General features: G+C 43.8%; 1 protein-coding gene across 2 annotated transcripts in view; it reads right to left on the bottom strand.

Moving 5' to 3' along the window:
- The window catches only part of SH2D4A (SH2 domain containing 4A), a 42,008-nt gene that overhangs the window by 19,737 nt on the left and 2,761 nt on the right, over positions 1 to 19,510 (bottom strand). For both annotated transcript variants that reach the window (XM_036250352.1, XM_036250353.1), the window contains exons 2-3: positions 13,395 to 13,554; positions 11,887 to 12,058 (exon numbers count right to left, since the gene is read on the bottom strand). In XM_036250352.1, the coding sequence (XP_036106245.1) occupies positions 11,887 to 12,058; positions 13,395 to 13,554 (332 nt within the window). The remainder of the gene's footprint in view (positions 1 to 11,886; positions 12,059 to 13,394; positions 13,555 to 19,510) is intronic.

Here is a 19,510-nt window from a genome sequence, read left to right as displayed (position 1 = left end):
CCAAACCGGTCAGGGCTCAACATCACTTCTAAATCTAAAGTCTCTTCTTCCTCTCTTAACCCCTGCTCTACCCATGCCGAGCTTTAGGTCAGACCAGAGAAATGCTTCCTCTCTGCCATTTAACTGTATGCCCTGCTCCCCATCTAGGACTGGAGGCATGTCTGCAATACTAGTTTAGTGCCTGGGCACCCTGCCCACTTTCCCTGCCTGATCACATTCCTCCCCTCCTCTTCCCCTGACCCAGTTACCCAGCCCGGTATCCGGGTTTCTGCTAATCTAGATGGATTTCCCAAGAGGCAACTCCTGCTAGTGGGGTTCCCAGATCCACTGCTTGGATTCCCTGGTGTTATTCCTGCCAGCCACGTGCCAACCTCTCTGGCACTGTGACTGAGCTGGCATATCACATAGGTTCCTCTTAAAACCAGGTCAGTTACACAGGCCCCTGTCACCCTGTCCCTGGCTTAAGTGCAGAGCCTGGGCCAAGTCCCAGCAAGGGGCTATATAGCCTGACCCAGCCACCCACAACCCACATTACCATGACTTTGTGCCTTGTGCCCAAGGACTCGTTCCTGCATTTTGGCATAGATCAGTAATTGTCTGCACATTTTCAGCCAAAGGTTGGTACCAAAATTCAGCATGGAGCACAGAGGGTACTTTAGGGTACTTACTATGCTATGTAATAAACCAGTATGGCTACCTCAATTGTGCCCCCTTTTTTCACAGTAGCTGGGCATGTGTGCTAGGGCCTCGGCAGCCCTAGCAGTTTGGTAGGCTCATGTGAATAAGCTGTCTCCAATACAACGCAGGTGATAGCTGGTACTTTCTACTTCTGTTCGGGTCCTAGAGCCTCCGTCACACAAGCGTCCAGGCCACTTCCCCTTCCTTTGGGCTGGAATCATGATGGCAGTCACGCTAGTACTGAAGACCGCAGAGCCACCAGAGCCTGAGTCCCTGAGTGACGGGGGCCTCCTGACCCAGAACCCCATCCCGAATGTTATACGGGAGAAAGATTCACTTTTACTGTGTTCTAACTATTGCCTTTCTGGCTGAGCTGTTATACAAGTATAGTCCTTCTTGACTGATGAAACTGGCCACAGTTGCTGGTGGCACACTTGTCAAGCTCTCTGCTGAGAGTTTTTACAAATCATGGGCAGTGTTATCGATGCTAATTCCACTAGTGGCCACTAGTCGCTGGAGGCCTGTTATGACCAGGCACTGTGTTAGCGGTGTAGTGAGTATTATTTTTACTTCTGGCAACATCTCTGATGGATGGGCCATATCATACCCAATCCTCACATGAAGAAAGTAATCTCAGAGGAGTTGAGTAGCTTACTGAGATCCCACAGCTGGCTGGTGCCAGAGTTTTTGCTTTTTCCACTATGGCGACACTATAATGATAAGAAAGTAGAGTTGTAGGTCAGTGATTTCTTATGCTTATTACTTGGCAAAGTAATGAATCCAATAGGTTTCACAATTGCTACTTACATACTCTGTCGCACTTTTTCTCATTTTAATATTATAAAACATATATCGCTGCTCTGTATCTAGAGCAGAACAGCACACTAGCCAGTTCCTCTGTTTAGGAACAGGTTAGAACTCTTCCACCAGGTTTTGTGTGAGACTGTTCATTCAAAAGTTCAAGATATCTTTGCAGGCTCATTCTTGCAGTCTCTGAATGCATCTCCACTATGCAGAGTGTGAGCTTTAGAAAAAGGCTCACTCCCTTTCCTCAATAACCTCAGATCTGAGGGGCATCATCATTTTGCAAAAAGAATTAATTTCTTCTATGTTGAAATTTAGGAGGCAGGTAACCTCCTCCAGTTCTGTAGATAATGTTCCAACCACACTAGTGCACTCTGCACCTCTCCACTCGTTTGCTTCAGAAGGACCTGGACCTGTGCAACCGGCAGAACTTTGGACGAAGGTTTTGCCAGCTGCATCTCCAACATGCTCAGCCTTTACATCACTGAACAAACTGTTAGTTGTTTCCTGAATTAACGTCAGGCTAATAGCCATCTGGCTCTGCTCTTCCAACCCATATATTCCAAAATGTAGTCTGTTTCACCGAATATGTCTTCCCTTATCACTTACTGTCCCTTGCCAATTACTGTCATCTGCATGGGTATAATATGCGTTATTCTCTGTCCCTTAGAATTATTCCTTCAACATTGTTTTCTTACCACTTGCTTTTTCCTGATTTTAATTTTCCCCCTTTCATCCTCATATTCCTTTTCTTCCTAGAACTTTCAATATACTCATTGCTTTTGCACCAATCAGATGTGACAGGCTATTAATATTCTTAAAATAGTTCAAAACTAAGCACAGACACATGAACCAGACAAGGACAAGGACATGGTGGTGTGGTGCCAGGGACTGAAGGGACCACTGTGACCATCAGCACCTTCTACTGGTGCCAGTCATCCTTGCTTTGAAGTTTTAGGTTTTGGTTTTAGTTACAAAAGCTGGTTCTTGGTAGAAGAGTTTTTGCCTAAATAATTCATTAATTTAGAGATAAATACTCCTATTCAAGGACTTCCATATGTCTCAAACATATTGTAAACTCTAAAACTATTCACACATGCTAAGAACCACATTGATAAAAATACTAAGTTTCAAGGTGAAAGAAGATTTGCCATTATTCTAAAGTGTTAAAATAATATGAAGAACTTAATCAAGACTTGGGTAGATCAGGTTCATTCAGGTACACTTACATGAATGAACAAATTCATGGAATACACCAAATACAATGTAATAGGCTGAAAGTGGTGTGGTAGAAAAAAGATTTCCTTTATTAAAAAACAGCCGGATTAGCAGCTCAAAGCGATCATTTATGATACCAGTACCCAAGGGAGACACCTCACGAATACCGTTGCCTCCCCGAGCATTCCCAGAGGGGACTGAAGCTTCTTGGAGAGAGCACCATGCCATCTCCGAAGCTTCCACAGGATGCAGTATTCTGGGGAATATGCTCCTTAGTTATTCTTATTTGAAACATAAGAAAGGGAGGCAAACTACCCGTCTACCTATATAATTTCGCTTACAAAACATTTTCAAGTCCAATACATCATTTGACCCTCATATCACCCCCATAAGGGTGTCAAAGCAGGTATTGTCTTTTTACCAAAAAAGTAAGGTGACCCATAGGCAGGAAATCAGAGACTGAACCCGTGTCCTCTCTGTGTCTATAACTTGCTCCTTCCACAGGGTGTCCCAGAGAACATATGTCTGCTCTCATGCACTCAAGTCACTGCAGCTACCTCCCCTCTGCTACATTATAAAGACTTCTGCCACCGCTGAAACTCTAGGGGTGGAGTTAGAGTAATCTTACCTGCTTCATATTTGCTTTATTTAAAGATACAAACTGTATCGCTACAACAAAGATAGGCATTATTTATAATAGCCAAGACATGGAAATAACCTAAGTGTCCTTCGATGGATGATTGGATAAAGATGTGGTACATATATACAACGGAATACTACTCAGCTGTAAAAAAGATGAAATATCGCCATCTGTGACAACGTGGTTGGAACTTGAGAATTATGCTAAGTGAAATAAGTCAGATGGAAAAGGACAGGAACCGAGTAATTTCATTCAAATGTGGGATATAAAACAAAAAAACACAAATGAACAAACAAAAAAACAAACTCATAGATGCAAACAAAGGAATGGTGGTTACCAGAGGGGAAGAGGGTGGGGGGAGGACAAAAAGGAGAAAGGGGATCAAATATATGGTGACATAATGAGATTAGGCTTAGGGTGGTGAGCACACAATACACTACACAGATGTCATATGATAAAGTTGTACACTTGAAATTTATATAATATTATTAACCCATTAATTTAATAATAAAAATTTTTAAACTGCCACATAATATTTATGCAAAAGCTTCAAACTTGAAATCTAAGACATCAGGGGCTAGTGGACATGCCCCAGACACCACATCAAAACATGGTCTCACTAATCAGTGCACACCCACCTAAATCTGGGAGTGGAGCCCATCCATATTGACTGAACAATAGATATATACATAAAATTACCATTAAACTTAGAAGTATGGCAATTCAAATTGACATAAACAATGGGGTTATCAAAAGATGCTGCTAGCAACACAGAAATTACATGGTTTCAAATTATATTCACCCAGAAACTATGTGTAATATGAGGGTTTATTCTTTTTTATATAATATTAAAATATAATATTTTTTATTTATTTTTTATTAATTTGTTTTTGTTACAGATGTTTCTCCTTTTTCCCCCATTGACACCCACCTCCCCATCCCCCCTGCCCCATCCCCAGCTTTGTTGTCTATGTCCATTGGTCATGCATACATGCATCTAAGTTCTGTGGTTTATCTCCCCCCCCAACACCCTTCCTCTGAGGCTTGTCAGTCTGTACCCCACCTCTATGTCTCTGGATCAATTTTGTTTATCAGTTTGTTTAGTTCATTATATTCCATAAATAAGTGAGATCATGTGATATTTGTCTTTCTCTGCTTGGCTAGTTTCGCTTAGCATAATACTCTCCAGGTCCTTCCATGCCATCTCAAAGGATAAGAGATCTTTCTTTCTTACAGCTGCATAGTATTCCATTGTGTACATGTACCACAGCTTTTTTATCCACTCATCTACTGATGGACACTTGGGTTGTTTCCAGATCTTAGCTATTGTAAATAGTGCTGCTATGAACATGGGGGTACATATATTCTTTCTGATTGGTGTGTCAGGTTTCTTAGGGTATATTCCTAGAAGTGGGATCACTGGGTCAAATGGCAATTCAATTTTTAATTTTTTGAGGTAACACCATAGTGTTTTCCACAGTGGTTGCACCAGTCTGCATTCCCACCAGCAGTGTACTAGAGTCCCCTGTTCTCCACACCCTCACCAACACTTGTTGTTTGATGATTTGTTGATGGTGGCCATTCTGACAGGTGTGAGGTGATACCTCATTGTTGTTTTAATTTGCATCCCCATGATGATTAGTGATGTTGAGTATTTCTTCATATGTCTCTTGGCCATTTGTATGTCTTTTTGGAGAGGTGTCTATTTAGATCCTCTGCCCATTTTTTAATTGGGTTCTTTGTCTTCCTTTTGTTGAGTTGTATGAACACTCTATATATTTTGGAAATTAACCCCTTATCTGATGCATCATTGGCAATTATGGTCTACCTGAAACACCAATCAGAAAGAATATATGTACCCCTGTGTTCATAGCAGCACTATTTACAATAGCTAAGATATGGAAACAATCCACTCATCAATAGATGAGTGGATAAAAAAAACTGTGGTATATGTACAAAATGGAATACTATGCAGCTGTAAGAAAGAAAGATCTCTTATTCTTTGAGATGGCATGGAAGAACCTGGAGATTATGGCAATTATAGTGGGATCCCTTTTCATTTTGATGGTTGTTTCTTTTGCCGTGCAGAAGCTTTTTAGTTTGATGTAGTCCCATGTGTTCATTTTTTCCTTTGTTTCTCTTGACTTAGGTGTTGAGGATTTATTCTAATTACACTTTTAAGATTGGTTTGAAAAGTAGTTCATTCTGGCCACTAATATTTACTCTGTTTAAAAGTAGGGCTATGTAATCACACAAATGCCAAGCACCTTTAATTCCAAGTAAACCAGGAAGTTCCCATAAACAGAACATTATTAGCACTCAGTTTTTTATGGTGAAGTTGAAAATGATGACTTTATGGGCTAAAATCAAGAGTTTACTTTCGCAAACAAACTACTAGGTTAAGTATTTACTCTCCCTGTTCTTACACCTCTTAAATTCATGGTGTTTCTTAATAGGCTGATGGTCAGAATAATAACCTCCCTGAGGGCAAAGACCATGTCCGCTTAATTCACCAACACCTGGAGTCTCAGCAAATACAACAGGGACTGGCAGTTAGTAAGCCTCAATAAGGATTTTGTGAATGAATGAACACATTATAAATTCATGAAACACTTTCTCAATCACTATAAGAAATTCCAGTCTAGTTTTAATACTAATCAAGATAGACTGAATTCAAGTTCTCTGAAAATCAGTGGCCTCTAACACACCCATTTTGCTCACCAGGTAACTGGAACAATCAGATCACTCCATTCCCATCCATTGTAAATAAAAAAGGAATTTGCCAGTGATTGCTATGATATTCAGACTTTGAACATACCCAGACTTAGCTTTTTCTTTATAAAATAATGGGAGAGTTAGAATAATGAAACTGCACTTATTATTATTAGTTTTTTAATCTTCACCTGAGGATATTTTTCTATTTATCTTCAGATGGAGTGGAAGGGGGGGGGGGAGAGAAAGCGAGAGAGAAACATCGATGTGAGAGGGACACATTGACTGGCTGTCTCCCACACAACCCCAACCAGGGCCGGGGACAAACTGCAACCCAGGTATGTGCCCTTAACCGAAATCAAACCCACAACTCATTGGTCGGAGGGCCGACACTCTACTGCTGAGCCAAACCAGCCAGGGCTGGAACTGCGCTTTGATAAAGTTACAAAGTATGATAATATAGAGAGAGTGGCGATATTTTCCTAAGGCCAACTAGACTACCAACTTTATTGATGAAAATATAGTACATAGTCCCTGTGGAATGATTTTACTAAAACATGAGTTAGGACAACAAATACCCTAGGGAATCTTTTCCCTGTTTCTCTAACAAAATCTATGTACAGAGATAGCCTGACTTAAAAACACAATAGACTTTAATATGAAAGTCTATTTTAAATATAAAATAAAGGTGTGTAATTTTATAACACACCTTTAAGTAATATATTGCCTGAGTTTATTTTGAGCATATTAAAGCATAGGATGGGCCATGCTGGGTGAACATCTGCTCACTTTCATCATACCTTCCCCCCAGAGCCCCGCAAAGCAATGTGCAAACAGCAGAACTGGACAGTAACATCCCCGGAAAATGCAATACTGCAAAACTGGTAAGGGTTTGTGGGCAAATCATATCAGACAGGAGAGAGTTTCAAAGGCTGCTCTTACATTCTCACCAGGGAGATACCTGACATATGATCCATGAAAAAGGAAAAGAAAAGCCAGGGAAATAAAGTAATTATTAGATACTAAGTATCAGTATAAAGCAGCAATTTTTTTTTTTTTTTTATCCTCACCCGAGGATATTTTTCCATTTTTTGTACAGATAGAGTGGGAGGGAGAGAGAGAGAGAAACATCGACGTGAAGGGACACATCGAGTGGCTGCGACCCGCACGACCAACCAGGGCCGGGGACAAACTGCAACCGAAGTACGTGCCCTTGCGGGAACCGAACCTGGGTCTCTCCGGACCGCAGGCCGACGCTCTAACCGCTGAGCCAAACTGGCCAGGGCTAAAGCAGCAATTTTCAACTGGTATGCAGCAAGAATGTTAAGAACATGCAATACCTGACTATTTTGTCAGGGGCACTGACCTCTTTTCTCTTAGATTGTCAAATTAAAAAAATGACAACAGCCAACACAACAATAGCTGTCCAATGTGAATGAATCAAAATTATACCTATTTTTTGTCAGACTAGCAAAAAATATAATATATTTTTTGGTGTGTTGCTGAATTTTAGTAATTAGTTTATGTGTGCCATGAGATGAGAAAGGTAGAAAATCGCTGGTATAAAGTAATGAAGGATTGTTAAGAGAATAAATAGAGAGTCTTAAAGACTTACTTTGATTTGGGAAGTCAGATACAATGGAAAATAGGAACCTAACTATAAATAATGATAGAAAAAATATATCAAACATAGTATTTGATATAACTATTTCATGTATATTATTTCATTTCATTCTCACATCCAAACATAGCTTCTGTTACCACTATTTTTTACATAAGGAAACTGAGTCCCAGAAAGATTTAATGACTCACTCCAAGTGGTCAACAGGACCCCACTTCTCCTAACGCAGGATTTCACCTGTTTTCCCCAGCACACTACCTCTAGTGAGTTGGATAAGTGAATTTTTACAAATATCACTGGTAATCATACAAAATAAAGTTGTGTCACCAACGCCACACTGTACAACTCTCAAGACTAGGGATGCTTTTCTCTTATGTAATTTACTTTATGTTAAGCTTTTCATGCGACATCCTGTTTTTAAAAACACAACAGATTAAATGGTTTGTAAGGTCCAGGATTTTAACATCTATTTTATATAAAATTTTACCTTACAAACTATCACAAAATTCTATTACAGTGGCACAGAAATGTGTGGATAATTATCTAACTCTCTAATTATGCCTCTACACTTGAATTAACAAAATGAGCATAATTAATTCCTCATCTTTTTTATCCAGTATAGCCAATACTTTATCTCTCACAAAAATAATATTAAAATACTTCCTGCATGTGTACTAGAAGGGAGTATACAAATGGGGAACGGTTATTTGTTTGGAATTATCTCTTTTTTCTCACATCCAACTCAAATTCTAGTTTGCATTTCAGAAATATATTTCTCATCCTGTTTCAGTGAGCTTCCTTATTATAAGCGTGGACCCGACTCCCTCTCAGGGATTGGCAGTATGGCTGTATATGGACCAGAGGCAGACCACCCCCAGATGGCTCCCTCAAGCCCAAGCACAGGGCGTCTGTTCTGGGAAGGGGTGGGCTCCTCCACCCTGCCCACTCACCACGCTTTAGTGCTTACTTCTGATGAAATCACCCGAGGAGCTGTGCTCTAATACTGCTTTCCACCCTTCACAGAAAGCCCAAGCCACATAAAACCCCCAACTTGGGCTGCTACACAGGACCACCTAGAGATGAATAAGGGTCCAAAAATACAATTTAGCATATTTTTTTTCTATTCGTTCAAAAAAGTGGTGTGATCTTAGTATCATGTTTCTGAATCTCTCCTTTATAAAGGCAGACAACCAAAATCTGGTTTTAGAGAACTGTTGGTTTCTGAGTAGACAACAAGCTTAACTGTGGTCTCAAAGGGATGTACAGAGGAAGGGAACCTAAGTGGAAGTCTCTCATTATGTCTGAAAATTATTTTATGGGTTGCTCCTGCGCTGCTATTTACTAATGGGAACATAATGCTATGAATTAGAATAACACTTAAGAATATAACTGAAAACCACCATGGTTTCCATGTCAAGTTTACAAGCAAAATGTACATTTTAGCCCTGGCCGATTTGGCTTAGCAGTTAGAGCGTCAGCCCGCAGTCCAGAGAGACCTGGGTTCGGTTCCCGCTAAGGACACGTGCTTCAGTTGCGGTTTGTCTCTGGCCATTTGGGGTCGTGTGGGTGGCAGCCAGTTGATGTGTCTCTCTCATGTCGATGTTTCTCTCTCTTTCTTCCTCCCTCTCGCTCTATCTAAAGATCAATGCAAAAGTGTCCTCGGGTGAGGATAAAAAAAAATGTACATTTTAGTGGTGAGTTTCTGGTATCAGTTGCTATAGTGAAATGACAGACTTAAAAGCTGGTATCAGAGCCTTGTGGCAGTGTGAGCAGTGTGTGTGTGCGTGCAACGTGTGTGTGCCTGTGCACATGGTAGGCGTGGAAAGGTTTCACTTCTAACTCCATTTGGTTAAAGAGGATATGAAGGGGAAGAATCTTACTCAAGGCTTTTTAATCTGCTAGCTCAAGGTCTTATTTTGGAATGCTTTGAATCCTGGATGTTTGTGCTCTATTATTATTATTATTTTTAAATCTCCTGTTTTTCAGTGTGGTCCACTCTGAAGGCCATTTCTGTAAAAATAACAAGTAATTCTCTGGAGATAAGATCTACAAGTGAGCAGATACAGTTTTTTTTCAAGGTCCCCTTTGGGGCAAGGACAGTCAGTCCAGTGATTAATGAGCTCCCAGCCTACAAATTACAAATAAGAGAGAAACACAAGAGGGCTTATCTTTGAATTAGCATTCTCCGCCATTCTCCTAACCACACTCAGCACTGTTCCGTTCTCTGCCAAATTCTCTTGCAGGAGAGGGGCAAACACGGGCTGCATTTGGAGGGCTGTCCACACTGGGGTCCCTAAGGACAGCCACTCAGCCTTGAGTGCTCCAAGTTCTTACCCCAACTCCCCCCAGGGTTGGGGACAGAGTTGAGTCTGCTCACACAGTTCATCACCTGTCATCTCTGGCTCCTATGAACTGCCCATCAGACTTGTCTGCCTACGAATGGCATCTGCTTCCCAACCTGCACATCCCAGAACCTGGCTGAGTGACAGCTAAATCCCTTTCAACACACAGATCGGATCAGGTCAAGCCCTTGCTCCACAGTCACTGACAATTTACAATTGTTCTTGATAAAAAGAGTCAAAACACTTAAGTTGTTCCCAAGAGGCTGTCCCGCCTGGCCTTGCCCGCCCCACCCCTCACTCAGTCCTAAACTCTCCTTCTATATTCCACCTACACAGCCTTCTCTGGTTTCTCCACAGGCCGCTGTTCTCACCAGCTGGAGAGACTGTCCTCAATGTCCCTTTGCTGGAAGCACCTGCCGCCGTCATCCTGTCTCCCCATCTCCAGCTCCATGTCCTGCAATCCCTGGATCGCTGCAGTCCTACTGTGGCAGGGGTGCCTGGGAACACATCCTTTCCCATGAGCACTTGTCACCTACCGTTTGAAACGATGTGCCTCATGAAGCCTCTCCCTGCTTCCTCAACTAGAAAGTTCACGACAGCAGGGACAGTTTTCACTCCTATACTGCCATCTCCACTGTAGACAGGAGGAAAGTACCCAGGGCTGACCCCGGGGTGTAAACCAAATTCTGGAATTTTGTAGCCCTAAATATTTGGAGCCTCATATTTATAGCCCTTTGTAAAGTTTCTTCATACTCCTCACATTAATCACGAAATCAAGCACAGCAGTTCCGGAGTGACCTACGTAGGGTCCTGCAGACCTAGGTTTGAATCCTGGTTCAGTCTTTCATTGACTCTAAGACCTCGAGCAGGAGGCATAACCACGCCTAACCACAGCTTCCTCACCTGCAAAATGGACAAACACCAACAAACTCCAGGTCATATGCTGTGGTGAGAATTAAATGAGACTCAGCAGTGTGCTCTGCCATGTAACACATGCGTGAAGTGGGCGAGACAGACAGCCCCACCCCTTTCTGACAGCCTCAGAGAGGCCAAAGGACACGTGGCCGGCGCCCTAGAGCTGAGGACCCGAACGGAAGTCAACAACTGCAAATCCCCTGTTAACTCTCAATGTAATGAAATTTCCAGCAGAAGGAGGCCCTTCATAGTATAGTATAATTGTTCTTCCGCACTATCATCCAAGCAGCAAATTATGTTTGAGCTTTTTAAACTACCTGAAGCATAAGAGAATTCCTACCAGTTCTGAGTAGAAAATTCTGTTGTGTTGAGGAAACAGCTGTCCCCACTATCACAGGCAGAACCTACGAAGCCAAAGAGGCAATGACATTCATCCTCAACAGAAAGGGGAAGACTCAAGGAAATCTAGAGCACAAATGGGCTGGTGTTACAGGACAGGGCTCAGCAAACTACAGCCTCCACACTGAACCCGGCGCTCGGCCCGTCTTGGTAAATATTTTCTGGAACACAGCCAAGCCCCTTCAGTTGTGACAGAGACAGTAGGGTCCACAGATTATCAGGTGTCTACTACCTGGCCCTTCACAGAAAAAGCTGCCAACCCCTGTTATAGAAGACATATTACAGAAACACATAAACCCTGAAAATTCTTCAAATGCAATTCTTTTTCACACCTTCAGTCCCATAAAGAATGGGTGGTTTACCTTTTGGGGGAAGTAACAGGTGAAACAAATCCCCCCAAATGAAATGAACAGTAGGGGCTTCAAGTTAAGATAGTTTTCTCCCCCAAAAAGCCAGTTTAAGATCCTGATACCCTGCTACATTCACCTCAGTGGTCCTGATATCTCTATCTCCCCCAGGGATGAAATTCTGCACATGTACAGATAGGAAAGACTCACTGGCATTTTCTCTTCGTTAAGGGGTGGTGCTGCTTGCGAGCCTGGTCCCGATTCCTCCTCTTCTGCGGCTTTCTGACAGATGTCCTGAGACTCCCAGGTATCTGGTGCCTGAAGATCACAGTAGTGTGACTTTGTGGTCAAGCTATTGGTGAATTCTTTGGACTGAGTTTCGCTGCAGAGAAACAAATGTGGAATTATCAAAAACATCCTTCAACATCCTTCAACGTGGACTGCTTTTCTAAAGCAGATATCTACAGTCAGACGATGTGAAAACAGTAATAGATATCATTTACCAAGTGCTTATAACCTGCTGAACTCTATGCTCGGTACTTTACAGACATTAATTTACTCCTCATAACAACACTGTGAGGAAGGCATCGTTACCGTTGCTTTCTATAAGAGGCTCAAAATAATTATCGAATTTACCCAAGGTCACAGAGTGGATGGCCAGGATTTGAACCCAGGTCTGCCCAACTCGTTGTTCAGAAGTTAAACTGCTAGGGCACACTGCCTTCCTATGATCGGCAGCAGATAACTCCTTTATTTCTGTACACCCATGCATAGTTCCAGGTTACAGAAGTTGGCGGGCAGCATCTTCGGCCCTTGAGATCTGAACTGAAGCCCATGTGTCTGTTTCCATGTCATCAGCTCAAATAGGACTATGAGCACTCTGGGCACTGAGCAGAGGGAGCCATCATCTACCTCACTGCTACCCCAAGTCGCCTTCCTACATCTCCGGTTGATCATGTCACTTCCTTATTCAAAAACCTCTTCACTGTCCACAGAATGAGGTCCGAACTCCTAAACCTGGCCTTCGAGGCAGTTCAGACCACGGTCCCTGGCTCCTGCTATTTGCTCATGTGTACCCCCCACACTCAGAAGAACCCAACATTGCCCAGAGACCGTGCATATTCGTGCCTAGGGGCTCGACTCTGCCCTCTGCCTGCAATTTCCTTCCTGACCTTCTGTGGCTGGAAAACTCGACTTATCTTTCCAGGTTCAGTTCAGATCACACCTCTTGGGTGGATCATCACAGCACTTATCACGGTCCGCACTGGCTGCAGGTAGCTGCCCGTTTCTTCTCCTACACTGGAAGCTCCTTGTTCATCTTTGAATCCTCAGTGGCCAGCACAAGATAAGCCCCTAAGGGGCCTGCTTACTCAGCTGCCCGTAGCGAAGCCATCTTCTTTGAAGGCCAGAAGCTTGAACGTATGTTATTGATGTTCAGCTGTATTGGCCTGTGTTGCTCTAGCAGGATTCTAGGGAAGCCAGTGATCACTGGGAAAACCACATCCACATCCACATCAAAACGGGAATGGCAAGTGGGAAAATGAAGCAGCTCATTTGACAGCATTGTTGAAGGACAAGTGTCACCAGGGGTCTCAAGAGGCTCTCCAGAGAGATCTAAGTTACTGTGGGGACCCGAAAGCCCACCCCCACTCTCCCACCAGATACTGTGAGCGGCAGGCATCTTTGCCTCGGCAATCATGGGTTTGCAGCTCTCATACCTGAGCTCTTCTGCTTCCTGCTCTGCTTTTGGCTGGGCGCGCTCAGCAACAACTTCATTACAGAGCACATCGTAGGGTTTGTCTAGATGGTGTTCGCCCATCACCCAGACCCAGACTTCCTTATCGGCTCCCAGTTTCCAGTGCACAGATTTGCTGTTCTCTGCAAGCAAAACAAAATTCATATTGAACAATATCTTTAGTCAGAGGTTGTTTTCCATCATTAAAGTGCGTAGGGTCTTTGGGGAAGAACATTAGATGAGGAAGAGCACTTCCGAGCTGCCCGGGAACAGCAGCTCTTCTAGGGAACAGTGGAGATGGTGGCCGTGGTGGCGGCGGCAGTGGCGTTTGTTTTGAAATATGATGAATATGGTTCTTTCAATCTTCTTAACTGATGTTTAGAGAGAGGAAAGGGGGGAGAGAGAGAAAGAGAAAGAGAAACATCGATATGAAATCTGTTGCCTCCCATTCGTGCCCCAACCAGGGATCGAACCTGCAACCTGGGTATGTGCCCTGACCAGGAACGGAACCCACCACCTTTTGGTGCACGGGATGACAGTCCAACCAACTAAGCCACGCTAACCAGGGCAATGAATACAGTTTTTGAATGTGCCCATTTTAAAAACGAAGACAGTGAGACGGGAAGAAAGCATGCATTGTCTGCATCACCCCTTAGGGTAACGGAGCTAACATCAGATACCAGAACCTCTAAAGTCTAACCCATCTCCCTGTACCCCAGAATTAACAACTGCTCTAGGGTTTGATATTTCCACTATCTTTATAGGCTCTATTGCTGGGTAAAAAGCATGCATTTTAGAGTTAGTTTAAATTTGAGCCCTGCCATTTCCTAGTCATATGACTTGGACAAATTACTTAATCTCTCTAAGCCTCAGTTTCTTTCTCTGTAACACGGGAATACTAATACCCACTACATAGACTGCTGTGAGAATAGGCAGACTAGGTGTGCCAGGCAGGTCTCCTAGTGCATGGCCCCTCCTGCCACATACTAGGAGTTCAGGAGAGGTTAACTGCTATCATCACTCTCCTGTTGTTGACTTATATGACTGCTCGGAGATTCACACCAGCTTATGAGAAGATAATACTCCTGGTAGTGTGATACTTGGTGAAGCTACTTAAATAACCCTTGTTTACAATCGGTCCCAAGGGTTGGATTACATTATAGTACCCATACTCCTGAGATGTGGCCACACAGGTCATGCCCTGAAACCTGGGGAAGGTGGACGTACCTGGGAGAGGCTGAAAGGTGCGGTCCCTAAATCTAAAGGCCACAGCAGACCCACCCAGGGCCATCATGGTCCCAATCCCTGAGCCCTGAGGACTTCAAATCAGCCAGTGGTGTTGGGTATGTGAAAAGGACACCCCCCCTGGAACATAGGCTAGGCCAAGTTTATAGATGAGAAACCTACGCAGGGATTGTCTTGTCTCCTTACATTAAGTAGAGGAAGGTTTCCAATTAAAGTGTCTCCAGGTCTTGACCTACTTCCCACCGTTGGCCTGAGAGCACATGAAACGAGCAGGCTGCTCAAGATCAGATGTGTTCTTTACGTCGGTGCTCCACTCCACTCAGTGCGGTGGGGACTTTCTGCAGGGTAATCAGGTTCTAACTAGGATACGGGGTGGGGGAACGAATCACAGTCTTCACTACAAAAGGAGTGAACTGCACCCTCAGACGAAAGCAGACCTCACGCAGTTTCACAAGAGGAGAAATGGGAAGTGACACCCAGGGATGAAGAGAAGATCAATCCCGAATGTGCCGTCCTGGGGACAAGCCCTGGCCAGCTTGGGCTCTGTTTGGGGAGATGCCAAATGGCTCATTAACTAGGAAGCTGTCATACCTCATAAAACTCCCTTTATCACAAATCTTTCAGGGCAACTAATAATATTTTTTACTATGTCCATCGTTCAACATTCACTTAAGTGATGCTCTATGAATATTTTTGACGGCAGGAAGGAGATGCCCCGAGAAGAGACTGCAGAATGCCGGGGGGAAGAGGGTACCCAGGGGTCCCAGCAGCTCTGCTCAGCACAGAGCAGCACACGCTTCCCCAAAGCCATCTCCAGAGAGCCCACAAGCTGCCGGCAAGGGTAAAGGCATTGTTCTGGAGGGTGGGGAACAGATACCCCAGAGCTCCCTGTGAACAGAGGAGGGTTTTTAGAAACTAAGAGTAGAAAAGAGTCTCGACGATTTAAAAGGAGGCAGGTGGTGAGAGTATGGTGAAGGTAAAGCAACTGTGGTTCAAAGGATGGAGAAATTGCTCTGGAAGGACCAAGAAGAAATAAGAAGAGAGGTTCTTTGTGCTTGGTTTCGGTGGATGGATAGGGAGCTTAGAGAGAGCAGGAAAGAGTTTGGTGCCCAAGACAAAGAACAGCACAATCAAAGGGCAGAGAAGGGCACCAGTGAGGGGCTCTGGAGAAGCAGGGTCTCCACCAGAGCGGAAACGGTTTGAGAAGTCACCTGGCCGTGGGGGGAGGATCTTGCACGGAGCAAAGGCCCACATGGCACAGGCCCTAGATACCTGGCTGAAGGATTTAAACCTGGGCCCTGTGCTGCATAAAGCCAGAGAGTGGTATTAAAATCCCAGTGTCTCCACCAACTATGTGACCATGTATATAGGTCACTGGACCACTCTGAGCCTGAGTCCCTTTTTGATAAGACAGAGTATTCAATCTGACCTCACATGCTGCTCACATGATAAATGCTCACAAAGTATTAGCTCTGTGTTCTCGATCAGCTGACCGACACAGAGTCCACGCCTGTCTGTGCAGGTGGCACCGGGTCAGAGAAGTGAGTTAGGAAGCTCTAGGGCATAAGAGCATGTAGGTGGACCAGGGTAGTAGGAAGTGGGTGTTTGGTGACTGAGTAGGGAGAGAATGGGGAGAGACGAGGGATGTGAAGACCAGGAGGGAGGCACCTGTGGCCCGAATGAGGAAAGGACAGTGTTAAACAAGACGTTAAACAGGACAGTAAGGTCTAGGCAGCTGAATCAAGTAAGGACTCAAAGATGATGCCAACGTTTTGAGACCTAGTAATTAGGGGGTCAGAGGGAGGACAGCAGAAACAGTGATATCAAGAAAATACGTTTGTTTGAGGAGTTAGATAATGAGCTGTTTTAGAAAGGCAGAATAAACTATCTTTAATTTTACTAGCAATCTACCTGCAGAGTTTCAGCAGATATCTAACAAATGGAACTGGAGTCCAGGAGTGAGGCTGAGACTGACCACAGGAATCTGGGAATTACTTTATAGATGTCACCGTTGACGCCACTGGCACAGACAAATTCACAAAGAGAATAAAGCCTAGAAGAGAACTCGGAAAAGCATGTGCTCCATTCAGGAGGCAGAAGAAACGGGAAGGGAAAGAGAGTGCTGGTTCGAAAGAGAAAAAGTCATAGAGGCTCCGATTCCTAAATAACTAAACAACGTAAAAGGAGACAAGGAGAACACAGTGCTGTGCAGCACTAGAGGAGAGGAGAGAGCAGAGTTGCATGCTGCTAACATGAGGGAAAGGTGATGAGGCTGCAAGACCACTGGCCTTGGAGAGAGCAATTCTGGGGAGACAGGTGGGGAGTAGGCTATCACAGTGGGGAGCAGGCTATCACAGCGGGACAGAAAGAATGGCGAAGACAGAAGCTGCAAGTGTGTGCTCTGGAGAAGTTTACCCGGGAAGAAGAACAGGAAGGTTCAGTCACGTGTTCAACAAATATTTACTGAGCACCTGCTATGCTCCCGGCACTGCACACAGGCTGGGAGATAGAAAGAGCAGCTCGGGAGCACAGATGGTGGAAAGATTTCTTTACATAGGGGAATGGACAGGCTTTCTGTTGGAAGGGTGCCAGGGAGCAGGCGGAGGGCGCAGGGATAGAGGGATGTGTGGAGCATGGCCGAAAGAGAAAGTGTTGACGAGGAGAAGAGAACAACTCCAATTTGATAAGAGCTGAAAACTGATACTCATAGAACCGCATTTCTGTCCCCAAAGTACTCCCTTAAGTTCGAGGTATAAACTTCAGGGATTCTCAGGGGGCAGGCAATGCAATACGATTTCATTTCTATGTGCAGGTATTAAAAAATAAACGAACAAACAAAATAGAAACAGACTCATAGATGCAAAGGCTAAACTGGTGGTTGCCGGATGGGAGGGGAATTTGGGGGCCGGGTAAAAAGGGTGAAGGGTTTAATTAGTACAAATTTGCAGTTATAAAACAATCATGAGGATGTAAAATACAGCACAGGGAACATAGTCAATAATATTGCAGTAACTATGTATGGTGCCAGGTGGATACTAGACTAATGGGGAGATCATTTCATAAGTTATATAAATGTCTAACCACTATGCTGTATACCTGAAACTAATATAATGTTGAATGTTAACTGTAATTGAAAAATGTTTTAAAATTAAAAATAAGAAATGTAATTCTTTATTCTAAGTTAAAATAACATAAAATTAGCATGCATATATATAATGTTATCCAGGCTTCTGGATTTTCTATCTACTTCACCTTGAAATTACATACTCTCTTTAATCAGAGGCTGTGAGAGAAGGAACTTTATACAGCACTTCCATTTAATTAAGTTTTCCTCCCAGTCCTTGAATCATGTTTATAAACTGTACTGCTCTTCATGTTTGCTATCTTAGGGATTCTTGAGAATTTCTTCTGAAAACAACCTTTCAGAATAAAAGGTCAGTCCTGCTTGGACCACAGCACAGAGAATTACTGTGCGAGACTCAAGTCCACACCTCGTTCCCCATACAAACATCTAACTGGGTAGTGTTGTAAAACATCACATAGAGCGGGCGACATGTGTCCTTGGCAAGGAAATGGCCGGGCTGTTCAGGCTTGTATTTCAGTGTGACGTTGCTTATGTCATCAGCGTGTTTGATCCCTCCACATGTGCCAGGCCCAGCAGGGGTGCAGGAGGGAGAGACTAGAGGTGTCTGTGTGGATGACCTCCGCATGTGCAGGTCAACACAACTCGAGGGCCCTCCTGGGTCAGCACCTGGTCTCCACCCCAACTGGATCCAACTCAGGACAACCATAGTAACAGGTGAGGGTGTTAGAGGAAGAGAGAAGAATTATATAGTCATGCGCCCTTATCCACAGGGGATGCCCGAAGCTGTGAATAGCACCAAACCTTATACAGAACATGTTAATTCCTATATGTACATACCTATGATAGTTTATAAATTATGCACAGTAAGAAGTTAACAATGATAACTAATAATAAAATAGAAGAATTATAATAATATACTGTAACAGAAGTTATGTGAATGGCTTTGGGGACATTAGTAAAATAGGGGTCAGTTGAACACAACACTGTGATTCTGACAGTGGATCAGGTAACTAAGACAGCTACTCAGTGACAGTGGGTAGGAAGCATATCCAGTGTGGAGATACTGAACAAGGGGATGATTCACATCCTGGCAGGATGCACAGGACAGCAAGAGATTTCATCATGCTGCTCAAAATGGTGCACAATTTAAAACTTATAAATTTTGGATTTCTGGAATTTTCCATTTAACATTTTCTGACTGTAGCTGCCTGCAGGTAACTGAGGGACTACTGTTTACCCTAGCCCCACAAAAGAGGACCAAGGACTGAATTAACAGAAGACAGAGAGCATCAACACCAGGGGCTCATAACAAATGTACATATAATAAGGGTATCATCAAGACGGATGTAAGCAGGGCGCCTACCAATATTCAGGTTGTCAAAATATCGATATACTTCCCAAAACTCCCAACATCCCATGTATCTCCCATCACTCTGGCCCCCCACTAGGATACCCACCCCCTAATCCAGAAACTGAAGGATGAATGCCTAGCTGGAGGGGGCCTCCAGGACGTGGCTGCTCTGGCCATGACCCTCCTGATGGCTGCCCATGCCATGTTTGCCATTAAATACTTTTTAAACATGTTTTACTGATTTTTAGAAAGAGAGGAGGGGAGATGGAGAGAAAGAGAGAGAGAGAGAAACATCATGAATGTGACAGTGAAACATCGATCAGATGCCTCCTGCACTCACCCCACCTGGGATCCAGCCCACAGCTGGGCATGTGCCCTGACTGGGAATCAAACCAGCAACCTTTTGGTGCACGGGATG

The sequence above is a fragment of the Molossus molossus genome, unplaced genomic scaffold, assembly GCF_014108415.1.
Source record: "Molossus molossus isolate mMolMol1 unplaced genomic scaffold, mMolMol1.p scaffold_m16_p_9, whole genome shotgun sequence".
In the NCBI taxonomy this organism is placed as follows: domain Eukaryota; kingdom Metazoa; phylum Chordata; class Mammalia; order Chiroptera; family Molossidae; genus Molossus; species Molossus molossus.
This window is presented reverse-complemented; position numbering and strand designations above follow the sequence as displayed.